The sequence below is a fragment of the Podarcis liolepis genome, assembly GCF_965112155.1.
Source record: "Podarcis liolepis genome assembly, chromosome: 10".
Taxonomy (NCBI): domain Eukaryota; kingdom Metazoa; phylum Chordata; class Lepidosauria; order Squamata; family Lacertidae; genus Podarcis; species Podarcis liolepis.
The window spans coordinates 54,737,755-54,759,494 of NC_139562.1; the positions used below are offsets into that span (position 1 = coordinate 54,737,755).

At 42.6% G+C, this 21,740-nt stretch overlaps 1 protein-coding gene across 1 annotated transcript in view; it reads right to left on the bottom strand.

The window, feature by feature from the left end:
- CTTNBP2 (cortactin binding protein 2) overlaps positions 1 to 21,740 on the bottom strand; it is a 117,542-nt gene that overhangs the window by 58,725 nt on the left and 37,077 nt on the right. The window contains 3 exon segments of the mRNA XM_083463269.1: positions 1,104 to 1,307; positions 11,626 to 13,279; positions 20,046 to 20,270. Coding sequence (XP_083319395.1) covers positions 1,104 to 1,307; positions 11,626 to 13,279; positions 20,046 to 20,270 — 2,083 coding nt within the window.

Sequence of the window (21,740 nt, forward strand, 5' to 3'; positions counted from 1 at the left end):
TATTTATTGTTATGGAAAAGGATGTTCCTATTTTCATTGGAGAAATGTTGGAGGGTATGGAATCCTATAAAAAGGTAAAGGGACCCCTGACCGTTAGGTCCAGTCGTGGCCGGCTCTGGGGTTGCGGAGCTCATCTCACTTTATTGGCCGAAGGAGCTGGCGTACAGCTTCCGGGTCATGTGGCCAGCATGACTAAGCCACTTCTGGCGAAACAGAGCAGCGCACAGAAACGCTGTTTACCTTCCCGCCGGAGCAGTACCTATTTATCTACTTGCACTTTGACGTGCTTTCGAACTGCCAGGTTGGGAGGAGCAGGGACCGAGCAACGGGAGCTCACCCCATCACGGGGATTCGAACCGCCGACCTTCTGATTAGCAAGTCCTAAGCTATGTGGTTTAACTATACATGTCTACTAAAAAGCCCGGCTCCCCACAACAGTCCAGTGAGACAAACCCCTAGGTAAGTGTGCATAGAAGGAGTGGGAAACTTTTGCCTCGCAAGCCAAATTTGACCCTGGTTCCAGTTAGCCATTTGCCCCCAAGCAAATCCACCTGCTCCACACCTGACTTTACATGTGTGTGATACTGCTTTGAAATCCTGACAATCATCACCTGATGTCACGGTGGCATCAAGCGATTAACTGCCCACCTGTCCAAAATTTGGCCAAGAGGTAGGCGCACTGACCTGACCAGTTTCTCACCCCTGGTGTCTGGTGCTGTAACCTTAGGCAACCCTGCCCTCGTATGCATGGGAATAAACCCCACTGAAATCAAGGGGACTTGCTTCTCCATAGCCATGTTTAGGATGTCACTGTTAAGTACGCAGGGTGGGATTCAATTAATGAGTCCTATTGGTGGAAGTCCTGCAAGAGGACTTCTGGTTGTGCAACGGGGGCTTCCCCCTATCTTCCCACACTCCCAAAAATGGGCTCAGTGGGTTGTTAGGGGAAGCCTAGAGAAAGGAGAGTGGGGATTGTTCTCTCTGGGAAGCCAAAATGCTGGTGGAACAATCACCTTAGCGCACTGTGGAATTCCTCCCCTGAACTACAAAAGCACATATAAACACAGCAGATAGTAAAGTCAGGGCACGGACAAAATCCATACCTGTATGTCCATTCATAGCAGCAGAATACAAGGCAGAATAGCCATCTTCACAGGAGTCATTAATGTCCAGACCTTCTTCATTAAGCAGCATTGACAATAAAGTTACATTTCCCTGGGCAGCAGCTTGGTGAAGAAGGGTGGGCCTGCCACCCAGGGGGACAGGACCACCACTCATTAATAAAGGGGTTAGGGAGGGAGACCAGCCTGCGAGTTAAAAGCAACATCAATTAGAGAGAACACACATGAAGAAGTTAAAGCTGCACACTTTGAAAGCTATTTCAAAAGTTCTACAAATGAAAACAGATACTGCCGTTTCAGCACATATAAAAAAATTAGCACAATTTTTTAAAAAATAAATAAATCCTGGATCCAAAGATAGCTTCAAATCACACACATGCTAACTGAAACAATTTATTATTTAGGTAAGCTCAAGGAAACACTCCATCCACTTTTGGTACGGTGCCATTGCCTAGATTTTGGTTTTTTTAAAAAAAGATTATGTTTTAGTTGAAAAGCTAGCTCAAGGTAATTTGGTTTAAATTTAGCAAAAAAAAATTAAAAAGAGGATTGAGATAAACTTTGCATAGGTTTAAAGTTACATATGATTTTAAAGAGTCATTTTTATCAGTATTCTCTTAAGAAAATCTGCTTAAATCTATGCAAAATATGACAGGCATTTTAGTTGAAAGTACATTTAAATCTCACACCGGTGCCTACTGTCTAAGCCTGCTTGTTACTCAGCTGGCCTAAACACTGCATAGAGCCATCTAAAATGTGGCAGCAGCACCGCAACTTCCTTTGTGTTTTACAGTAAGGACTAAAGAGCAGCAATTAATTAATTACATCAAAATGCCTGGCAAAAGCTTCCACATCGCCCAGTAAGAAACGCAAGCAACAGAACAGAATTTTAGGAAATTATAGGAGTTATCTTGGATAGACATTCCAGGTATCAGACGTTAGCAGCTTTAGAGGAGAGTTTATTAAGGGCATGAAGTCTGCTGTATAGGGTGCGGAAGACTTTGTGAACTCTTCCTTGATCAAAAGGCTGCAAAAGGAAATAGAAAGGGGATTTGAAAATAGATATCGCTTCTTGCAACTGTGGACTGCCGATTGACAAAGGAGAAATTCCAAAGGGATTTCCAACCTTTATTGAGGTTCGGGTTATAATCAGGTTATAACAACTGCCCACACTATAAGCCAGGCATGAGGAATTTGAGGCTTTCCAAATGTAGTTGAACTACATCTCTGACCATTGGCCATGCTGGCCAGGACTAACTGGAATTAGAATCCAATGATATCTGGAAGGTCACAGGTTCCCCATCCTTGCTATAAGTTGGAAAGATCATGAATTTTAAACACCAGGCTTGGTAATATTTGTATTGTAAACTATACCATATTTTTCGCTCCATAAGATACACCAGACCACAAGACGCACCTAGTTTTTGGAGGAGGAAAACAAGAAAAAAAATATTCTGAATCTCAGAAGCCAGAACAGCAAGAGGGATCGCTGCGCAGTGAAAGCAGCAATCCCTCTTGTTGTTCTGGCTTCTGGAATAGTTGCGAGGCCTACATTCACTCCATAAGATGCACACACATTTCCCCTTACTTTTTAGGAGGAAAAAAGTGAGTCTTATAGAGCAAAAAATACAGTAATTTCTATGGCCTCCCTGATGTAGAAAGTATTCTACTCTTGTTTTTCTCAACTTAACAGCCATTCATTAAGTTATCTATTTCCAACTATTATAGGGTTTGGCTATCTCCAAAAATTTTAAAAGCTGCCATGAAGTATAAGCAAACCGACTCATAAACATTACACGTCTCAATAAAGACGGTGTTTAAAAGAGGAGAGATTTTTCTCGTAACAGAAAACAATCATTTATGCCATGGAAAATAATCATAAATGTATTAACTGAATTTAAAAGAAAAATACAGAAAATGGGCCATAGCAGAACTGCAATGGGTCTCATTGGTCTTGGACACTATATTAAGTGGGCAGCTACTAGCCAATGAGAAGGTTAATGGAAGGCACTAACAGACTGGGGGACAAAGCTAACTAATGGCAGAAGATGATGGACCAAAAGGAGTCAGAGGATTGGATGGGCACAAAGGTTAAGTGCAGGCAATAGGCAATAGAATAACAGCTCTGCTTATCTCCCTGGAGGTACTTACCTTGGGGTTATTCGGTTGCCACTAATGACAACATCAATTTCCCCCTCCTTGACCGATACCACTTTGCCACTAAACAGTTCAGGGGTGGACAGCACAGAAGGGGTGGACAGGATGGAAGTAGGGAGAAAACTCTCTCTAGGAAACTCCAATAGAGTTTCAAGGTCAGCCTCTCTTATTAGAGATGTCCCCACTATCACCCCTAGCCCAGCAGGCAAAAGGAGCCAAACTTAGAATTCTTGGTAGCCCAAGGAAGTTGCTTAGTTGCTTGCAGCACCAATGATCAACTACAATGGATCCTTAACAGAAAGGTTGGCTTTGATTGAACATAAACACATGGCGTTGTTATATATTGTTGTTGTTTAGTTGTCTAGTTGTGTACAACTCTTCGTGACCCCATGGACCAGAGCACGCCAGGCACTCCTGTCTTCCACTGCCTCCCGCAGTTTGGTCAAACTTAGCTGGTAGCTTCGAGAACACTGTCCAACCATCTCGTCCTCTGTAGTCCCCTTCTCCTTGTGCCCTCCATCTTTCCCAACATCAGGGTCTTTCCCAGGAAGTCTTCTCTTCTCATGAGGTGGTCAAAGTATTGGAGCCCCAGCTTCAGGATCTGTCCTTCCAGTGAGCACTCAGGGCTGATTTCCTTCAGAATGGATAGGTTTGATCTTCTTGCACTCCATGGGACTCTCAAGTGTGTGTGTGTGTGTGTGTGTGTGTGTGTGTGTGTGTGTGTGTGTGTATGATGAAGAATCCATTTCATCAGGTTCATGAATGGCAGGCTATTATAGGAAGTTGTGAATGTTCAATAAAGGAAAGGAAGAAATAGGAAAAAAGGGAAGACTGAGAGAAAAGAAAAGAGTTTTTTATATAGTTTTAATGATTTCCTTTCTATTTAATGAACTACAATTCATCACAGAAAGTTGGGAATATCATCTAAACTTTGCCTTACAAAGAAAGAAAGAAAGAAAGAAAGAAAGAAAGAAAGAAAGAAAGACCTAGCAGAAAAAAACGGATAAAATCTAGATGAAAGAAACCTTTATATTTTAACTAGATTGCTTCCACATTAGAGTCCTTTAACATTGCTGTGGCTTTGCTTTTCCCCAATTAGCTGGAAGAATAAAAATGGGCATTCCAGACAAGCAAAAACAGCATAGGTTTCTAGCAATTTTAATTAAGTTTCTTCACTGGAGGCCAACCCATTTTATTCTTCCTTGATGGGCATGGGTGCAGGAATGGTGGTGAACAGCCTCTTAATTGCCCCTTGAATTTGTCACAGCACAATCCTATGCATGTCTACTCAGAAGTAAAATCCACTGAGTTCAAGGGGACTTATTCTCAGCTAAACATGTATAGAACTGCAGTCTCAATGCCTTTTTTGGTTCCCATTTGGGAAGAGGGTTAATTACTGCTTTTCTCTCAAACTAGAAAATAGTGTGTTCTCGCTATATAAAATATGAAAAGAAAAATAATTAGCATAAACCAGTAATTCTTTTTCTGGCCCATTTGCAAGACTAGAAGGGATACTGGGACAATTAAAGAGAGGCTATTCATGGTGAATTTAAGAGGTTATTCATCACTAACTACCAGGACCATTAAAAGCCTCAATGGTGTTTTGCTTATTCACACTGGTCAGGTTGGTTTTGCAGTTGCATTTGTTTACCCCCCCCCCCGGAAATTACCACAAAACCCATTGGGGGAGGGAACATTAAAACTGCTGGAATACAATGGGCTGACTATGGCATTACTGGATGTCTCTTTAGAAGTGAACGATGAATGGGGAATTCCTGCTAGTATGGAAGCAAACCTCATTTGTGTATGTTTATAATGTTAAGCTAATCAGGTCTTGAGAGCTCTTGAGAGTCCCATGGACTGCAAGAAGATCAAGCCTACCCATTCTGAAGGAAATCATCCCCGAGTGCTCACTGGAAGGACAGATCCTGAAGCTGAGCTTCCAATACTTTGGCCATTTGATGAGAAGACTCCCTGGAAAAGACCCTGATGTTGGGAAAGATGGAGGGCACAAGGAGAAGGGGACGACAGAGGACGAGATGGTTGGACAGTGTTCTCGAAGCTACCAACATGAGATTGACCAAGCTGCGGGAGGCAGTGGAAGACAGGAGTGCCTGATGTGCTCTGGCCCATGGGGTCACGAAGAGTCGGACACGACTAAACAACAACAACCAGGTCCAGAAGCACTGGCAGGAAGATGCACCCTGTCGCAGGCCTAATTCAAGGAGCCCTTTTACTGAACCTGTTAGACAATCATGATTATTTGGTTTATTTTCCTTTGGGTGTCGGGCTGGTAGAGAGAGAGTGTGGAGGAACAAAATGGAGCTTCCAGCAATAAGTACTTGATTTAGCACTTATTTAGGAATGGTAGCAATCAAATGTTGGGATGCCATTTGTAACTGTTGTTCAGATGTGGGTAGAGAGGGAAGGTTAAAGAGATTTTTGGCCATGGCTACAAACACAGGCGAAAGCCATTTTCAGAAAAAGCTTTTGAATTCCATCTTAGCTTTTTAAATGAGTGCAATATCTTTTCCGTCATATAGATATTAGATAAAGTAGGTTTACTGTGCACTATAGCAGATCCGGATATTATTAATATTGCATTCACCTTCCCGGCAGAGCTTAAATTTTATCTTCTTGGTGAACTGCTTTACAAATTAACAGGGTCCCAGCATGGAAAGCAATTCCAGGCAAGAGCCTGAAACACACATGAAGATTACTGCATGCAGCAATCACACGCACGCACACACACACACACACACCACTGCATGTATGAGTATTGGAAGAGGAAGTCCATGTAGGATTAACATATGAAGCAGGAGCATGAGAAAGCCTTCCAAAACATAGCATATACAAACTAAGCAATAATAACTGCATTGCATATTTCGTATGCAAATCCCACTGTTAACGTAACATTGAATCGGCACCGATTTTTAAGAGTTGGCAAGCAAGAAGAACCACAGGTTTGTATTCATTCAGGAAAATGCATAACAAAATTCGGAGACATGAGTAAGCTTTGTGGTTTCATATGCAAGAAGTTAGCAAATACGAAGCATCTGGGAAAGCGTGCTGGACATGCAGTGATGGGAGAATGAAAGGAATGGGGGGGGGGGAACAGCTTCTGGCATCAGCTTCAGATTGTGGAGATGATTAATTTCGGAGTCTATTACCAACCTCTCCTGCACCCCATTCACGTTATGAGCAAACCACATCACAAAAAGATGAATCAGATCTGAATGAACCAAATAAAAACAATGTTGATTGAAAAGTGATTTAAATAAATAAATAAATAAATGAGAGCAAATCTAAAAAGAATGGATAATCCCAAGGGCATGGGAAATTCAATTGCTTAGAGCCATTTTAATATTTATGCTACTCCCCCCCCCCAGTCTGAGTTGTAAAATTAGTTGATATTCATTGGCTGAATCATGAAGGCTATTCGTTGGCATTAAGAGAGCTGAATCATGAAGACTACTTACAGAGGTCTTACAAAGTGGCCCACAGCTAATAGGGACTCAGTTGACATTTCATACTTGACAAAAGTATGAAGACGCACAAGAGACCTGCACTGACATATAGAATGAATTTGGTAATGGTAAGGTGGCCAGGCAGCAGATATAACCAGTCTTGCCTAATTTGATGTATACTTTTTAAGATATCTCTATGATGGGAATCATGCTAAATGTAGCTGGTCACGTTCATCAGGCACAAAGAGCAAAGGCAGCAACCCCCAACTCGGTAGCGACCCTCAGTTCTGGTAGGCTACATCTGCTGCCATCTTAAATAGGATTGTACAGCCTCACTTAAAACACCTATGGAACAAGCTCAATTGTACTCAAGTGACAACTGGCAGGCAACTTGGGGGAGCTCATGGCGAGTATGTGGGGTGGATTGGATCTAGGAATCTTCAACATGGGACTCTAGACATTTAGAAAAATCTTTGGATTGATTGCACAGCACTTTTCATGATAAATACACCTGAAACTCAGACCTGGCTGTACTGCACAAACCTGCTGTGTGACAGCAGCATGTTAAAACTTCCGTTTGAATTGCATGGTAAAAACACTCAGGCCTGTTTACACATGTGCAGTGGCATTGCGTGGGGACAGGGCGCAAAATTGTCAGCAGCACAAAATTTCAACACCCAGTGCTACCTCAATATAGCTGTGTGCTTCTGTTGCTGGGGTCCATTGAAAAATATTCTCCACGTGAAACCAGGAAGTGAAATTTCTAGACAATGGAACAGCTCTTCTTTTCTTATATCTGCGGCTACGATCTCCTGGGTGACGCAGGTGCCATTAGGCAGCTAAATGCACATGCGTTCTCTGTCTGTTTTCCTCCCACCCACCCCACCGGGGCACTGGCAACCCTAGCTATGCCACTGCCCGTGTGGCAATGTTTTTGCATTCTTTCCTGATGACTGTCCTTGAGCTTGGTCCTGTCTATCTGTGACCATGCACAATTCTCACGATAACCAGAATTACATGAATACACAGCAATTGTGCTGATGTTGGCACACTTGTACCTTTTGGGAAGTCACAGGCTGCAACCCTCAATGTAATCCTTATTCACTGTAGCTCTGTCTTATCCCATAGCCTTATATACTTGTGCTTCTACTTCACACAAGAGTATGGGAGGTGCCATAGCTCAATGATAGAGCACATTCTTTGCATGTGGATGGTCTCATGTTCAATCTCTGGCATATCCTGCTAAAATTATCTGGTAGCAGGTAACTTGGCAGACAGCTTGCAGAGTCCCAGCCAGGTGGTCAAAGCAGATGATAATTGGCTAGATGGACAAAAGGTATGACATGTTTTAAGGTCGCTTCCCATGGTCTTTGCTCATACCTCAAGCACATGGAGAAAGGGATCATATGAAGGGGATTCTATGTTGATGCTACTGCAAGGATGACATGCTTCTTAGAGGCAGCCAAGATGCAAGCTATGTTACTTTAATGTAGGTTGCCTACAGAAAAGTATCCTAGGGATTTCTTGCCAATTGAATTACAGAAGCAACAGTAACATGTCACTTAGAATGAAGAGAAAAAAGGGGAAGAATAATTTAAAAGCAAATGTGTTGCCAAGTTGATTCAATAGGATGTATGATAGGTGCTCCTTAAGCATTTTAATCTCTTTTTATTGCCATTATAATAATTACCGTAGTCTTTTGTGGAATGAGAATACATCATTACAGGAAAGAGTGATATGTTACTAGGACAATAAAACATTGCTGCCCCATAAGACCAGATCCCTAGTTAATGGGTGAACCATTTTATTATTGATTGAAAAAGAGGAACAGTTAGGTTACTGTCTCCAAGTTATATCGAACCAAAGCAAACTTAAAGCTGCCTTGTGTTTGATCTTATCATCAAAAAGTGGGAGGTGAATTCCCAGATAAATACCTTTTGCATTCACTGTCTGTTATGAAATGTGAAAAGCCTACTGCAACCAGAATCCAAATCAATTTTTGAACCGCTTTCTAATACACCTGGTGGTTCTTTTCAACATGATTAACAAATGTATATTCAATCGACCAGCACTTGGCATTTAATTAAACGTTAAGAACTGCATGCTGAGTTTCAATGAACAATTTGGAATTGAATTGTCAAGTCTTGCCATTTGAGACTGAAATACAGTACTAATTGCACTTTGCTGAAGGTAAGCCTGCTATTATTTCTAATAACTGGCCCACTCGCCAGAATTTTTCAGATACCTGAATACTGTGGTGAGCAGTGTTTCCCCAGAATATAGTACACTTAACAAAAAAAGAAAAAAAGGAAGGAACAGGAATACAATGAGCAAGGTGATTAACTACATCCATTAGAACACTTCCCTGCGTACCAATGTACCTCAATTCTGTTATAATAGCTTGTAAACCATAAATATCATTTTGATTTGGATTTTTTTGTTGAATATTGTCACTCAGGGACTCTTCATGCCACCTATCTCAATCTCCAAAGGGCCAGGCAGTTCTAATAAAGCATGACATTATTTATTAACTAGTCTGGCAATAGCTCCCCAGGGTTTCAGACAGGAGTCTCCCCCAGTCCTACTTAGAGAAATTCAGGGATTGAATCTGGGATCGTCTACATGCAAGGGATGTGTTTGACTATTAGTCCTACAAAAAATATAAAATATAAAAATAAACATATAAAATATTTTTTAAATCCCACAAATTTTGTTTAAAAAACCCCAAGCAAAACTGCTTACCAAATGCTGAAAAATAAAATCCTTCAGCAGCTCGAACCCAATGCCCAAAATCCAGTCCATACAGAAATGTCTTACAATACTTCTAAAATGGTGGCAAGGTTTAATTACATGTGGTCCTGAGTGATTTTAGAGATTGCAAGGCACTCTGGGTAGCTCAGTCGGTAGAGCACGAGACTCTTAATCTCAGGGTTGTGGGTTCGAGCCCCGTGTTGGGGGAAAGATCCCTGCATTGCGGGGGGTTGGACTAGATGACCCTCGTGGTCCCTTCTAACTCTATGTTTCTATGGACAAAGGCTTATCTTCTAAGCAGTGGTGGTACTTGTGGTGTTATGAAGCTACGGAGTCAAGCTGGCAACCAAGTTGTTCCTGGATGGGGCTGGTGAGGTTGAAGTCACATGAGTGCACTGTCTGGACCACTGGATCAGCTGGTGGTACCCTGCTGGCGCAAACATGTTGCCCTGTTGACACCCTACCCAAGCGTGAAGCAGCAATACCAGTGCTGGGAGGGCAACTCCACAACACCCACCTCTACTGCCTTTAAGCATGTCTGAGACTCCAGGCACTCTTCCCCATATCATTCATGGACCACTGTTCTCCCCAAACCCTAGATTCTTATCCTCAGAGCTCAAAATCTCCTTGCTGTTCTTAAGCAGAGAAAGTACATTTTGGATCCCAGAATGCCTATCGCTTTGGCACCCCAAATATCAGAAGCTGCATGTGAAGTGAGGATAAACCTTGGAAGCTTTAGGTATATGATGCAATCCACTTTGACTAATTTTTTCCTAATGCATCACCACGCTATTGACATATATAAGAAAGGCCTGCTTCCTCAATGTCTTAGCATAAGTTGTTTTTTCTGGAAACGTGCTGTCCTTTTCAGGATGAGAACTAACATTCACAGCTAAGATGGGCACAGTCAGTGTTAAGGGAGACCCAAACCCAACTCTCTGTTCAAAGAGAAGGCAGGCTTTCTGGCATGGCCACTATCATTAAATATGGAGGCACATAATTCTACTAAGGCCTTGCCCAAAGTGTGAAGCAGGATTCAATGTAAAGCCCATTTGAAGGAAATTAAAACTTCAGATGTCCTGAGTGTCTTTCAGGAATGCTTCAGGGCAGTAAGGACACCTGGGCTGAACATGAACTAAGCCTTGCCGCTTCTAGCGCAAAACCTTGTTGTTGACCCATACCCAACTGGGCTGTGGAACACAAAAACCAAATCCAGTGGCGTTAGAGGGGCGGGGAGAAAACCCTCCACAAATAAAGCCAATAAAATATATCCAGTCATATAAAAAAAGCTAAAACTGGGCCAATCTTTTTTTATAAAAAAAAATCAGCTCCAGTCCTTTGGTTTCACAAGGGAGGCATTGGGAAGTCACTCCTGGAGTGCTCTCAAAAGCTAAGTGGCCAAAACCCCTAAAGGAATGTAACACAGAAGCAGTTCTTAAATAGTTCACTGAGATTTTCAAGGTAATTGAATATCCTCGTTCCTAGATGAGCTCGAGGCTGCAGCCTCTCACCCGTGGCTGTGCGTGCAAAACTACACATCATGTCTAGTTCCTGAAGTCTTTTCTCTGAAGGCTCTTTTATTATCAGGTAAAACCTCTGATAAAAGATGGAACATGGGACTGGTGAGGGGAAGGGGTGGGGGGCTGTTTAACTCTTTCTTTCCCAGACATGGATTTTAAAAATACAGAGGCCTGTGCCTTTTATATCTTTGGGGAGAAAAGTAGTCTGGGGGAGAGCAACTTTGAGTGAACAAGCAGCCGGGAAGTAAATGGTTAAACAAGCATGAACACCCATCTTCTGCTTTACCTGATTAAAAAAGAGAGAGAAGGGAGGGGAGAGGAGTCATGGAACTACATATAACATCAAGTTCACCCTTAAAAATTATTCTAGACTTTAGGGTTTCCATCTTGGGAGGAAATACACAAATTCCTTGTGTGGGGGAAACTATGTTATGGTCCCATGAAATGGATTTCCCATACCCCTGAAACTGAAAAGAAACCGCACGTGGAAATTTCAACTTTAAGGAAGAAGCAAAAAAAGGGAAAGAACAGGCTTAGGGAAAAGGAAAGCTATGGAAAAAATATGGCAAAGTAGCAACAAGTTTAGGAGTATATTGACAATCCCTTTACCTGATGCTGTTACCAGTAGGCTGTCTGAATCACATGGTCTACAGGATGAAGCACTAACAGGGTTTATGGAGGAGCTACAGGCAATGGTGGTGGGAATGACAAAGGAACTTTCTGAACATGCAGGTTGGTTCAGTCCAGGGGATTGGGGAGGCCAGGCACCCACCTGAGACGTGGCCATGGCTGGTATGGCACAGCCTGCAGATGCCACAGATATATCTAGTGTTGGTTTTGGTGGCAGCTGAGGTGAGGACTTAGAAATGACCTCCTCATTTATTACCCTGATTCCTTGAGGTGAACTGGAAGGAGGTGAGACTAGGGTTTTGCTGTCAGTTTTGGCACCTATATTAGGGGAGCGACCACTATCCATAAGGACTTTAAGCTGTGGGTGCGGTGGAGATGGAGTCTGTGAAAGGCCTGGCTTTTTGGGAGGAATGGGCGGAGGGTTTCCTCTGTCAATCCTCGACACACTGGGAGTCTTTAAACCCATTCTACCGACTGGGGGAGGATACGTGCCAACGTCTATCGAATGTGACATTCCCGGCCGTCCAGGCGGAGCACCCTGAGGACTTGTGAATCTTGACAGGACCTGGGTGACGGTATTCCGAGCTAGCTGCTTGGCAACTAGGTTGTCTCGACTCGTGGGCGACACGTCTCTCGACGGAGGGCTTTGGGTAGTGTTTCCGTTTTGGTCTTGGTCGTTAGCATTGGTTTGGAATCTAAACCTAGCTGCCTGGACGCGTGGATTCAGACCTTGATGCCCGGTACTGCCGGCGGATGGAGAATGCAGAGAGTGCATAGACGACGCTTGCAGGTAGCTCTGAGGTGCTATGCTGGGTGCTGGAGAGGGTGCAATGTTATTTGGGAAGGGGGAAGAAGGTAGATTGGTTAAGTCAGGCGTTGCATTTGGTCCGTTCTCCTCAATTCTGCTTTGGCCTTGAGTCAGAATGGGAGTTGAGGGGGACAGGAGCAGGTCATTGCAAGAAGAATGCCTGTCCATGACTGGCTTCACAAAGCCTGCATTGGAGCATACATTCATCTTTGTGTGGCCAGAGAGCAAAGGGTTGGCAGCCGAAGGCTTTACCGGAACAGTTAAAGGCAACTTCCTAACACTTTCGCTTCCACCATCTAGCAACGCCGCGTCTGTCTGGCAGGCAAGCGTTCTCAAAGCCGGTCCCTCTGTTCCGACAGATACAGAAGCGGAACCTCTATCTTTGTTCTTACGCGGGAGGGAAAGGCGCAACTTACTGTCGTTCTCCTTTTTCAGCTGCTCAATCATTTTTCTCATCCTCTCCCTCTCTTCTCGGAGGTCATAGGTGTGCGCTTCCTCTCTGCCAAGCCTGGCATGAAGTTGCTCCCTTTCGGTGTCAAAGTCAGAAAGCTGCTTTTCCATTTGGGCTTCCATCTGCGCACTCCGCTGCTTCTCAACAGCAAGAGATTCCTCCAATTCGCCGGCTTTCTTCTTTTCTTCCTCGAATTTTGCCATGACATCTTCCAGCTTCTGGGCCTCTTCGACTATTCGACTGGAGAGCTGTTTACATTCTTTCACTAACATCAATACAACTTGTTTATTCTTGCCACGCTCCTCCTCAAGACGAGCACATAGCTTCTTATGTTCCATTTCGAGCTCTTGCAACTGCGATTTCTCCATTTCCAGCTACAAAGAAATGCAGAACAATATTCTCATTACCATAAGGGTTGGGCTTTCCTTTTTTTTTTTTTAGTCTCAAATAACAGAAATCAGCTGTATTTTATGTTATTAAAATGATAAAAAACTATCTTTAATGGGACCTGAATTAGACATTTTCTGGGCTAAGTGATTTGAGCCAAAATGTTGCTGTGTCTCTGTTTTCCAAACAGGTTAAATGAAAACTAAACTCATATTTCGTTGTCTTGATTTTACAGGAAAATACAAACTGCTCACTTTTTGTTTATTGTTAATGGGAACAACTACTTTGTTTCAGCAAATATCAGAACTATGCTTTTCGCAACTGACACAGTGTCAATGGACTCATCTGCAGTATATATATACACAAAGCAGTATTATGTAACTTCAAACAGACATGGCTTCCCTCAAAGAATACTGAAAAGTCTAGCTTGTGTAGTAGTAAGCGAGTTGACCCTATTTCCCTTCACAAAGCTACTATTCCCAGAGTTCCCTGGGAAAAGGGATTGACTATTAAACCTATATGTGTGATTGGTGGGTGCCAGTCATCAGACAGTTGTTCATTTGAGTATTTTTTTAAAGGGTACCATAATTTCAACAAAATCATCTGTATCAGACATCCCACAAAAGAGGCATCAAATTAAAACTATTTTATGGTAATCAAGAACTTTCCCTATTTGCAAGAATCAAAAGCATCACGCACAGGTGGCTCAATGGATTTGTGCATCTGGCTGTTAACCAAAAGGTTGGTGGTTCAATCCCACCTCAGGGACAGGATAACTGCATTGCAGGGGCTTGGACTAGATGACACTTGGGGTGCCGTCCAACTCAACAATTCTATGAGAAGTCATCTGTGAACAAAAACAAAATGAGGGCAAGTGTATGTGTATTGGGAGACGGCCATGCCGAAAGGAATGAGTGGGACTAGAGAATGCTAGCTAAAGTCTCATCAAGACTTTAGGGTGCCAAATAACATCACCAGCATGCTGAACATGGATCAGCAACTACGGTGTACCAGAAACTCTGATGCTCATATATACCGATCAGCAAACTTGGAATTCTGAAATAGGTAGGACAGAATGTTCCTTCTATTTCCATGCTCGTAGGGCCAAGATTTATTCCCTCTTAGAAGGAGAAAAATACCTGTTTCCTGCCTGGTAGCAATTTCAGAGCTGGATGTCCGTGAAACTGAAAAGGCTCAAACTTACGACTCTTGACTGAGGATCATTATACAGTGGTCCCTCGGGTTAAGTACTCAATTCGTTCCGGAGGTTCATTCTTAACCTGAAACTGTTCTTAACCTGAGGTACCACTTTAGCTAATGGGGCCTCCCGCTGCTGCCGTAGCACAATTTCTGTTCTCGTCCTGAAGCAAAGTTCTTAACCCGAGGTACTATTTCTGGGTAAGCGGAGTCTGTAACCTGAAGCGTATGTAACCCAAGGTACCACTGTACAATTCAAGAACATGTAAGGGGAAGGGCTTAGTTGCATGTAATAATCAGTGTAATGAAATGTGATCTTCATTCTAACCACAGGCATCCCCTCTCCCCCACCCCACTCCCCCTATAAAATAATTGCACACAGGGTTAGTCTGTAAGCTGATAAGAGAAAGCAGATAAAATGGTTGCAGTCCAGCATTTGCGATTACTACAGAGGCGGGGAGGGTTTTACATTCCTCTAGATGCTAAAATCATACTAATTTCAGAGTTGTAAGAAGATACTGTATGGTGAGTATATTTCATGTATGCTGTAATCTGGGGAACCAGATGGCCCAGCGGATTGGTAACAGGAGATGGAGCATTTCATCTCTAGGTCAGTGGTTCAATTTTGGCTTTGGTTGCTAGCGAGAGGAAAGTCATTACGAACTGGTGACTTCTGAGTGGCCTGCTGTTCACCAATAGGATTCTGTGTCCTCCCTCCAGCAGGGAGGAAAACTGATAGTCTGTTGGACAGCTCCTCCAAAGAATGTTGTTGTTATTTGCCTACACTCCCTTTTTCTAATAAGACAGCTTCTGCTTTGTTTCTTCGAAAACTTTATAAACAAGGAATTAACAGCAGCTTTGCTGTCCTCCCCACCCACTCTGAATAATACGTCTTTTATGCTTAGCATAAGTAAAACAGGAATCACTCTGAAAGTGAAGCAGCAAGGGAATAATACTGCATATCCAAAAAAGAGAAGAAGCTAACTCTACAGACTGCCTGGTGCTTGGATGTGCTTGAAAAACGAGAAAACGTTTGCTAAAATTCCAGGGATTTATACTTCAAGTCAATAAAAGTTAGCTATAATGATGGCATGTTGGATCTGCAATCTTAAAACTCTTCATTTACTGTATTTTTTGCTCTATAAGACTCACTTTCCCCCTCCTAAAAAGTAAGGGGAAATGTGTGTGTGTCTTATGGAGCGAATGCAGGCTGTGCAGCTATCCCAGAAGCCAGAACAGCAAGAGGGATTGCTGCTTTCGCTGCGCAGTGATCCCTCTTGCTGTTCTGGCTTCTGAGATTCAGAATATTTTTTTTCTTGTTTTCCTCCTCCAAAAACTAGGTGCGTCTTGTGGTCTGGTGCGTCTTATGGAGCAAAAATACGTTATTTTCTAAGATCTGGGAGGAGAATGGTGTGGCAGGACAAATATTGGAAGAGGATATTTCTGCTTTATATCCAGCAACACACATCCCCCAGAGTCACTGAATTACAGCGTCAATCACAAAATTGTCTTGAATAAGCGACTGGAAAGAGCTAATAGCAAAATACTTTGGATAATGAAGGACAAGGGAGCATGTGAAGCAGCATCATGGCGGTTATCTCAAGCGCACGTTCTTGACTAGGCCTCAAAATATGAGCCAAGTAATTGATTCAGATATGACGCAATATAATGAGAAATGAAATGTGGTTTAGAACCATGTGTATTATCTGCCTTGGCAAACAAGGGGTGCTTTTCAGGGGAAGAACTCTGAATAGCTACAACTGCTCCGCATATCCACGACAGTGGCCAAGTAATAGTCCCAGGTTATGCATTCATTTGTTGTATTTCTGCTCCCACATTCCTCAGGGTGGTTTCCCAAAATGACCAATTCTAATTGCACTCCAAATCACAGCAGCTACAGCAATAACAAACTCCTCCATGCAAATTGGAATGCATTCGCACTGTCAGGATATTTTCCAGAACCGCAGAAGAACCCAGCCTTCTTTTAAACATTAATTAAGTATAATTCTGGGTGATGGAAAACACATTTGCCCCTTTTCCCAGAGTGGCAATATATATATGTTTCTACCTTGGGTATGCTAATCCATGTTAAGCATATACAATTTTCACATTATAATTCCTTCCACAGATTGTCAAATTGACAAAGTAGTGACTGGGAAGGAAGCAGGGGTGATAAAAATAGAGCAGGTAACTTTTTATTTTTAGTGTTATTTTGATTTGTTTACAAAATAAAGTTAAGATAGGTGAAAGGGGCAGGGAGGCCTTTGCAGTGGTGGGCTCGATAGGCAGTGTGATTTTATCTTGTCTATAGTACCTTTAACTGACTTTTTCAGCTGACTTTTTATTGTATCGTTATTTAAGATTTTATTTTATTTTTATTTTATTTTTTAAAAAATGGATTAGTGGCATTTTTATACCACTAATGGTATAAATGGTTTTGTCAGCTTCTCTAAGGATAAGCTGCTCTTTTTTTAATTGGAGAGGAAAAGTAGACTACATGTTTTGAAAGATAAATAAAACAGATAATGTATGTGGAACTGTTTGGTTTTATGATGAACTTCTTTTGCTTTATTGTCTCGTTTCCTGTGCACTGTTTTCATGTACACCACAGAAATGCAAATAAATAAATAAATAAATAAATAAATAAATAAATAAAACTAGCTAAATGGTTTGTTATCTCCCTTCAACCTCTCCCTACTGTGAATATATTCAAATTCGAAATGATTCCAGATGTGTACATTTCAGATTATGCCATCCGCTCCCTATAGCAGATTCTGCTAAAGGAAGCAGGGTGGGCCGTTCCCTCATGTTGCATATGTGCTTTATAATATGTTTGTTTTCTAGATGAGTCAACCTGACTAAGCTACCTACCTTTCCACTTCTTTGCCCCAATACTCTTATGGAACCTGCTCCCAATTTGTTCCTTCATGTCTCAGATTTTCATGTCCATCTAGGCCGCTAGATCCCATCTTGCCTACACATACCTTCTGATTTTCTTGTACTGCCTATCCATGCTTCCTGTCAACACAGAATCCTATCCCAACATCAAACTGTTTGCCAAACCCAGCTCTAGTTCTCTTAAGCTAGCCTCTCATGGTCAGCTGAGACTCAGAGATGCTGCCTTCAGCTCCTGCAAAACTAGACAAAATCTATATGAGTATTCTCTCTCTGATCAGACGAAACTCATCAGGACATGGGTACCCAGCATAATATCCTCTGGATGTTGTTGGATTACAGCTCCCATTATCTGCTAACCATTAACCATGCTTGCTGGGTCTTAATAGGAGTCCAAACCATCCAAACAGCACCATGTTTGGCTACCCCTCTATCATAGGGTTAAAAAAGAAGTCAAACCACTTGACCTCCTAGTAATACTGTAATGCATCTGTCTCCAAGAGTATGAATCACTGTACGAAGCATGTTTATCTTTAATTACTTGGCAAAATGTATGTAAATAAAGTCCAAAGGAGGGTTTGGTTTCAGGTGTCATGCAGTTGATCCAATTACGTTGAGTTGTCAGCCAGCAGCGGCTATATTGGAGATATTGAGCTATTGTTAGTTCTTAGCTTATAGTAAAGGTATTCTCTCAGCCACGTTTGGGAAACTAGCAACTTTGCCCCACATTCAGATCTTGTTCTGCTGGGTTGCCATCTGATCAGAGAAACTGCAATTGAGTTATCTTTTGAGTGTTTAGACAGTTCATCTATCTGTTGGTCAAAAATATTATTTCCGCAGTGAAAATAAAGGTTTATTTGGTTTAGTTTTAGACACCCACACACGTCAAAATCAGACATAATCTTAACACAGCCACTCCCTCCTGGGTGCAAGTGAAGGGAGAACGTCTCTTTTAATGATGGAACTTGCCCTTTGATTTAAAGAAACATTTTTTTACATCTGCTACCCAATTAACTGGGTGCACCATTTCAGCTGATTAAATACATCTAATTGCCAAGCGGCCTGCAAGCAACTCCCACGGCCGGTTTCCAGGAACGTACAAAGACAAGGAAAAGTTTCTTACCATCCACTTTTTATTCAATATTCACAAAGGCAGGCTTTGGAAGACAGCCTCTTGGATAATGGCGTTGTCCTGAGCGAATTTACACCCCCCCCCCTTTCTCTCCCACTTCCTTATTTGTCATCATCATCACCTCCTGTACAGGAGACGCTAAGTGCCCTCTGTCTTCAAGCTCTTTGCTCTCCTATTTTTAAGGCTCGCCGGGTTCTGGGAGAAGGTGGGTCTGGAATGCTTTCTAGTGACAACGTGCCAGCCAGTTGCTGCTCCGCTTCTGCCTCTTGCTCCTTTTCCATTATTTCATAACTTTTCCCCTCATCTGCCTCTGAGCTGTGACCTCCCTCAAAGCCCTGTTGTAATTCTGAACTCTCTTACTCTTCTCTGGATGGGTCAAGCTGGGGAGGTGGTCAATAATAATAATAATAATAATAATAATAATAATAACAACAATAATAATATTTTATATCCCACCCTCCCCAGCCGAAGCCGGGCTCAGAGCGGCTAACAAGAATAAAATAATACAACATTCTAAAATCATTTCATTATAAAATCAGTTCAAATCAAATTAATGGCAACCATTGGGCTAGAGTTCTGTGAGGATTGCCAAAGGAGGGGGTCAGGCCAAAGGACTGGTGGAACAGCTCTGTCTTGCAGGCCCTGAGAAAAAATGTCAAGTCCCACAGGGCCCTAGTCTCCTGTGACAGAGCGTTCCACCAGATTGGAGCCACAGCCGAAAAAGCCCTGGCTCTGCATGAGGCCAGCCTAACCTCCCTGTGGCCTGGGACCTCCAAGATGTTTTTGTTTGAAGACCGTAAGGTCCTCCATGGGACATACCAGGAAAGGCAGTCCTGTAGGTACGAGGGTCCTAGGCCGTATAGGGCTTGCTACCATTCCTCCTCTGCCCAGTCCCTGACACTAATCAATTGATCTAAAACAGGAGTACCCTACATAGTGCCCTCCAAATATTTGTCGGATTACAACTCCCCTTTTTCCTGATCATTGGCCACGTAGGCTGGGGCTGATGTGAGCTGTAGTCCACCCAACACTGGGAAGGCACCACATCTGCTACCCATGATCTAACCAATTGATCAATTAAATGTTGCAGCCCTAGCTGAAGGTTTGCATTTCTTCAGAATGGCCATTCTTTAGCCTCAGGACTGTATCCAGTTGTCATGCTGGGCCCCTGGATGATGAGGACCTGGTTCTCCTGATGACCAAAGACACAGGTAAGCTGACAGAGCCCATGACATCCCTGGTGTTCTGGGAAGGACATTCCAAAACTGACAAGGGATGCTCTTATTATTATGTAAAAAGGAATACTCTTCCATTGTATTAATTGAAAACTATCCACCAGAAATGTGTCACTAATGATAAAATACAAATAATACGGCCACTCTAGAATCACACACACACACAAAATTGATTCCTAATTATTTTAAGTCATAAAAATGAGAGGGAATACATTCTTTTGGAGATGTGGTGAGCAAACAAAAAAGGGGGGGGAAGGAAAGAGCAAGTCAAAGGGGGGGGAGTTGATGTGGTACCTTCTTTTGTCTGTTTTCAGCAGCAACCAACTGAGCTGCCATCCTCTCTTGCATTTTTCTGCAGTGAGCCATAACAGCTTCTAAGATGGAGAGTGGGTTGGTACAAATGGACTTCTTGTCTTTATCACCAGCACCTGACTCATAGTCTCGCTGCAGAGCCAGAAATGGGTCACTAAGATTAAATCTCCCATACCGCTCCTGGATAAAGACCTCCTTCCTCCGTGCCTAAACAGAGAGATAAACAAAAAGAATCACTAGAGAACAGTTAAATGAAATGTTAACACACACAACAGCGCTATACGTAGAACAACTGGGAAATAAACAGTCACACGTTCAGCAGATTACTTCAGTATTTTTAACAATACATAAGCCAATGCATTTTGAGAATAGCCATGTTTTATGCCAGCGATCTAAATTAAATCTTATTTCCAAGTAACACCACAAAATAAATAATATATTTATGGCCTTTATATATGCCTGAGAGAAATCAATTATTTAAGATTTAGGTTTATTAAGTGCAGTTAATAAGATGTGGCCATTTTAGCTTTCTTCCCATCTCCCAGAGTTCTCTCTTTGCTGCTGCTACACACAACTATAAAGGTTATGTAGATGTTTTGTTGCTTGTTACCAAACCTATCATCAGAAACGTGGGAAATGAACATCATTTGAGAAAGTCAACACAAACAGTTATCATAAGACTGTTATGTTCAAAAATAAAGGATGCTGTGTGTTTTGTTTTTTACTCCCCTTCCTTTTAAGTAGTTACAAACCCCGTCAAAGTGCTGGAAGTTCCTGAAGGCAATGCTTGCAAAAAGCCTGATTGCTTTGGAGGGAAATGTCACCTGTCACCTTGTTGTTGTTGTTGTTTAGTCATTTAGTCGTGTCCGACCCCATGGATCAGAGCACGCCAGGCACTCCTGTCTTCCACTGCCTGCCGCAGTTTAGTCAAACTCATGCTGGTAGCTTCAAGAACACTGTCCAACCATCTCGTCCTCTGTCGCCCCCTTCTCCTTGTGCCCTCCATCTTTCCCAACATCAGGGTCTTTTCCAGGGAGTCTTCTCTTCTCATGAGGTGGCCAAAGTATTGGAGCCTCAGCTTCAGGATCTGTCCTTCCAGTGAGCACTCAGGGCTGATTTCCTTAAGAATGGATAGGTTTGATCTTCTTGCAGTCCATGGGACTCTCAAGAGTCTCCTCCAGCACCATAATTCAAAAGCATCAATTCTTCAGGGATCAGCCTTCTTAATTTAGGGCTGGCACAAGATATTGCACTGCTGAAACCCCTTTTTTGCATCTCCCTTGTCTCTGCTGTGCCTCTTCTCTTCATTGTGATGGTGCTTTAGGAGAGAAGCCCTGCCTCCACCTCCCTGTCTCACTCTAGAAAGGACCGATGGGGGGGGGGGTGTCCTTCTCGAGTGAGGCATTCTGGGTGCGGAAGTCATGAAAGCACCAGTAGTTTCCTGCGGCAGCTGATAATCCCTAATATTGGGGGCAGGTGAAAGTTACAGTAACTTTAAAACCCTCCCCCTAGAGTTGGGCGGCATCTAACCGAAGAATGAATCATGGCTCAAAAATAGACATGCAGCTTTAAAAAGAAGCCAAATGCTATCACAAATAGCCTCACAAACTGAAGGTAAGAGTGATGATTAAGCGTGAAATCCAAAAGATATTATGGGAAGTGGAAAAGAAGCATTAA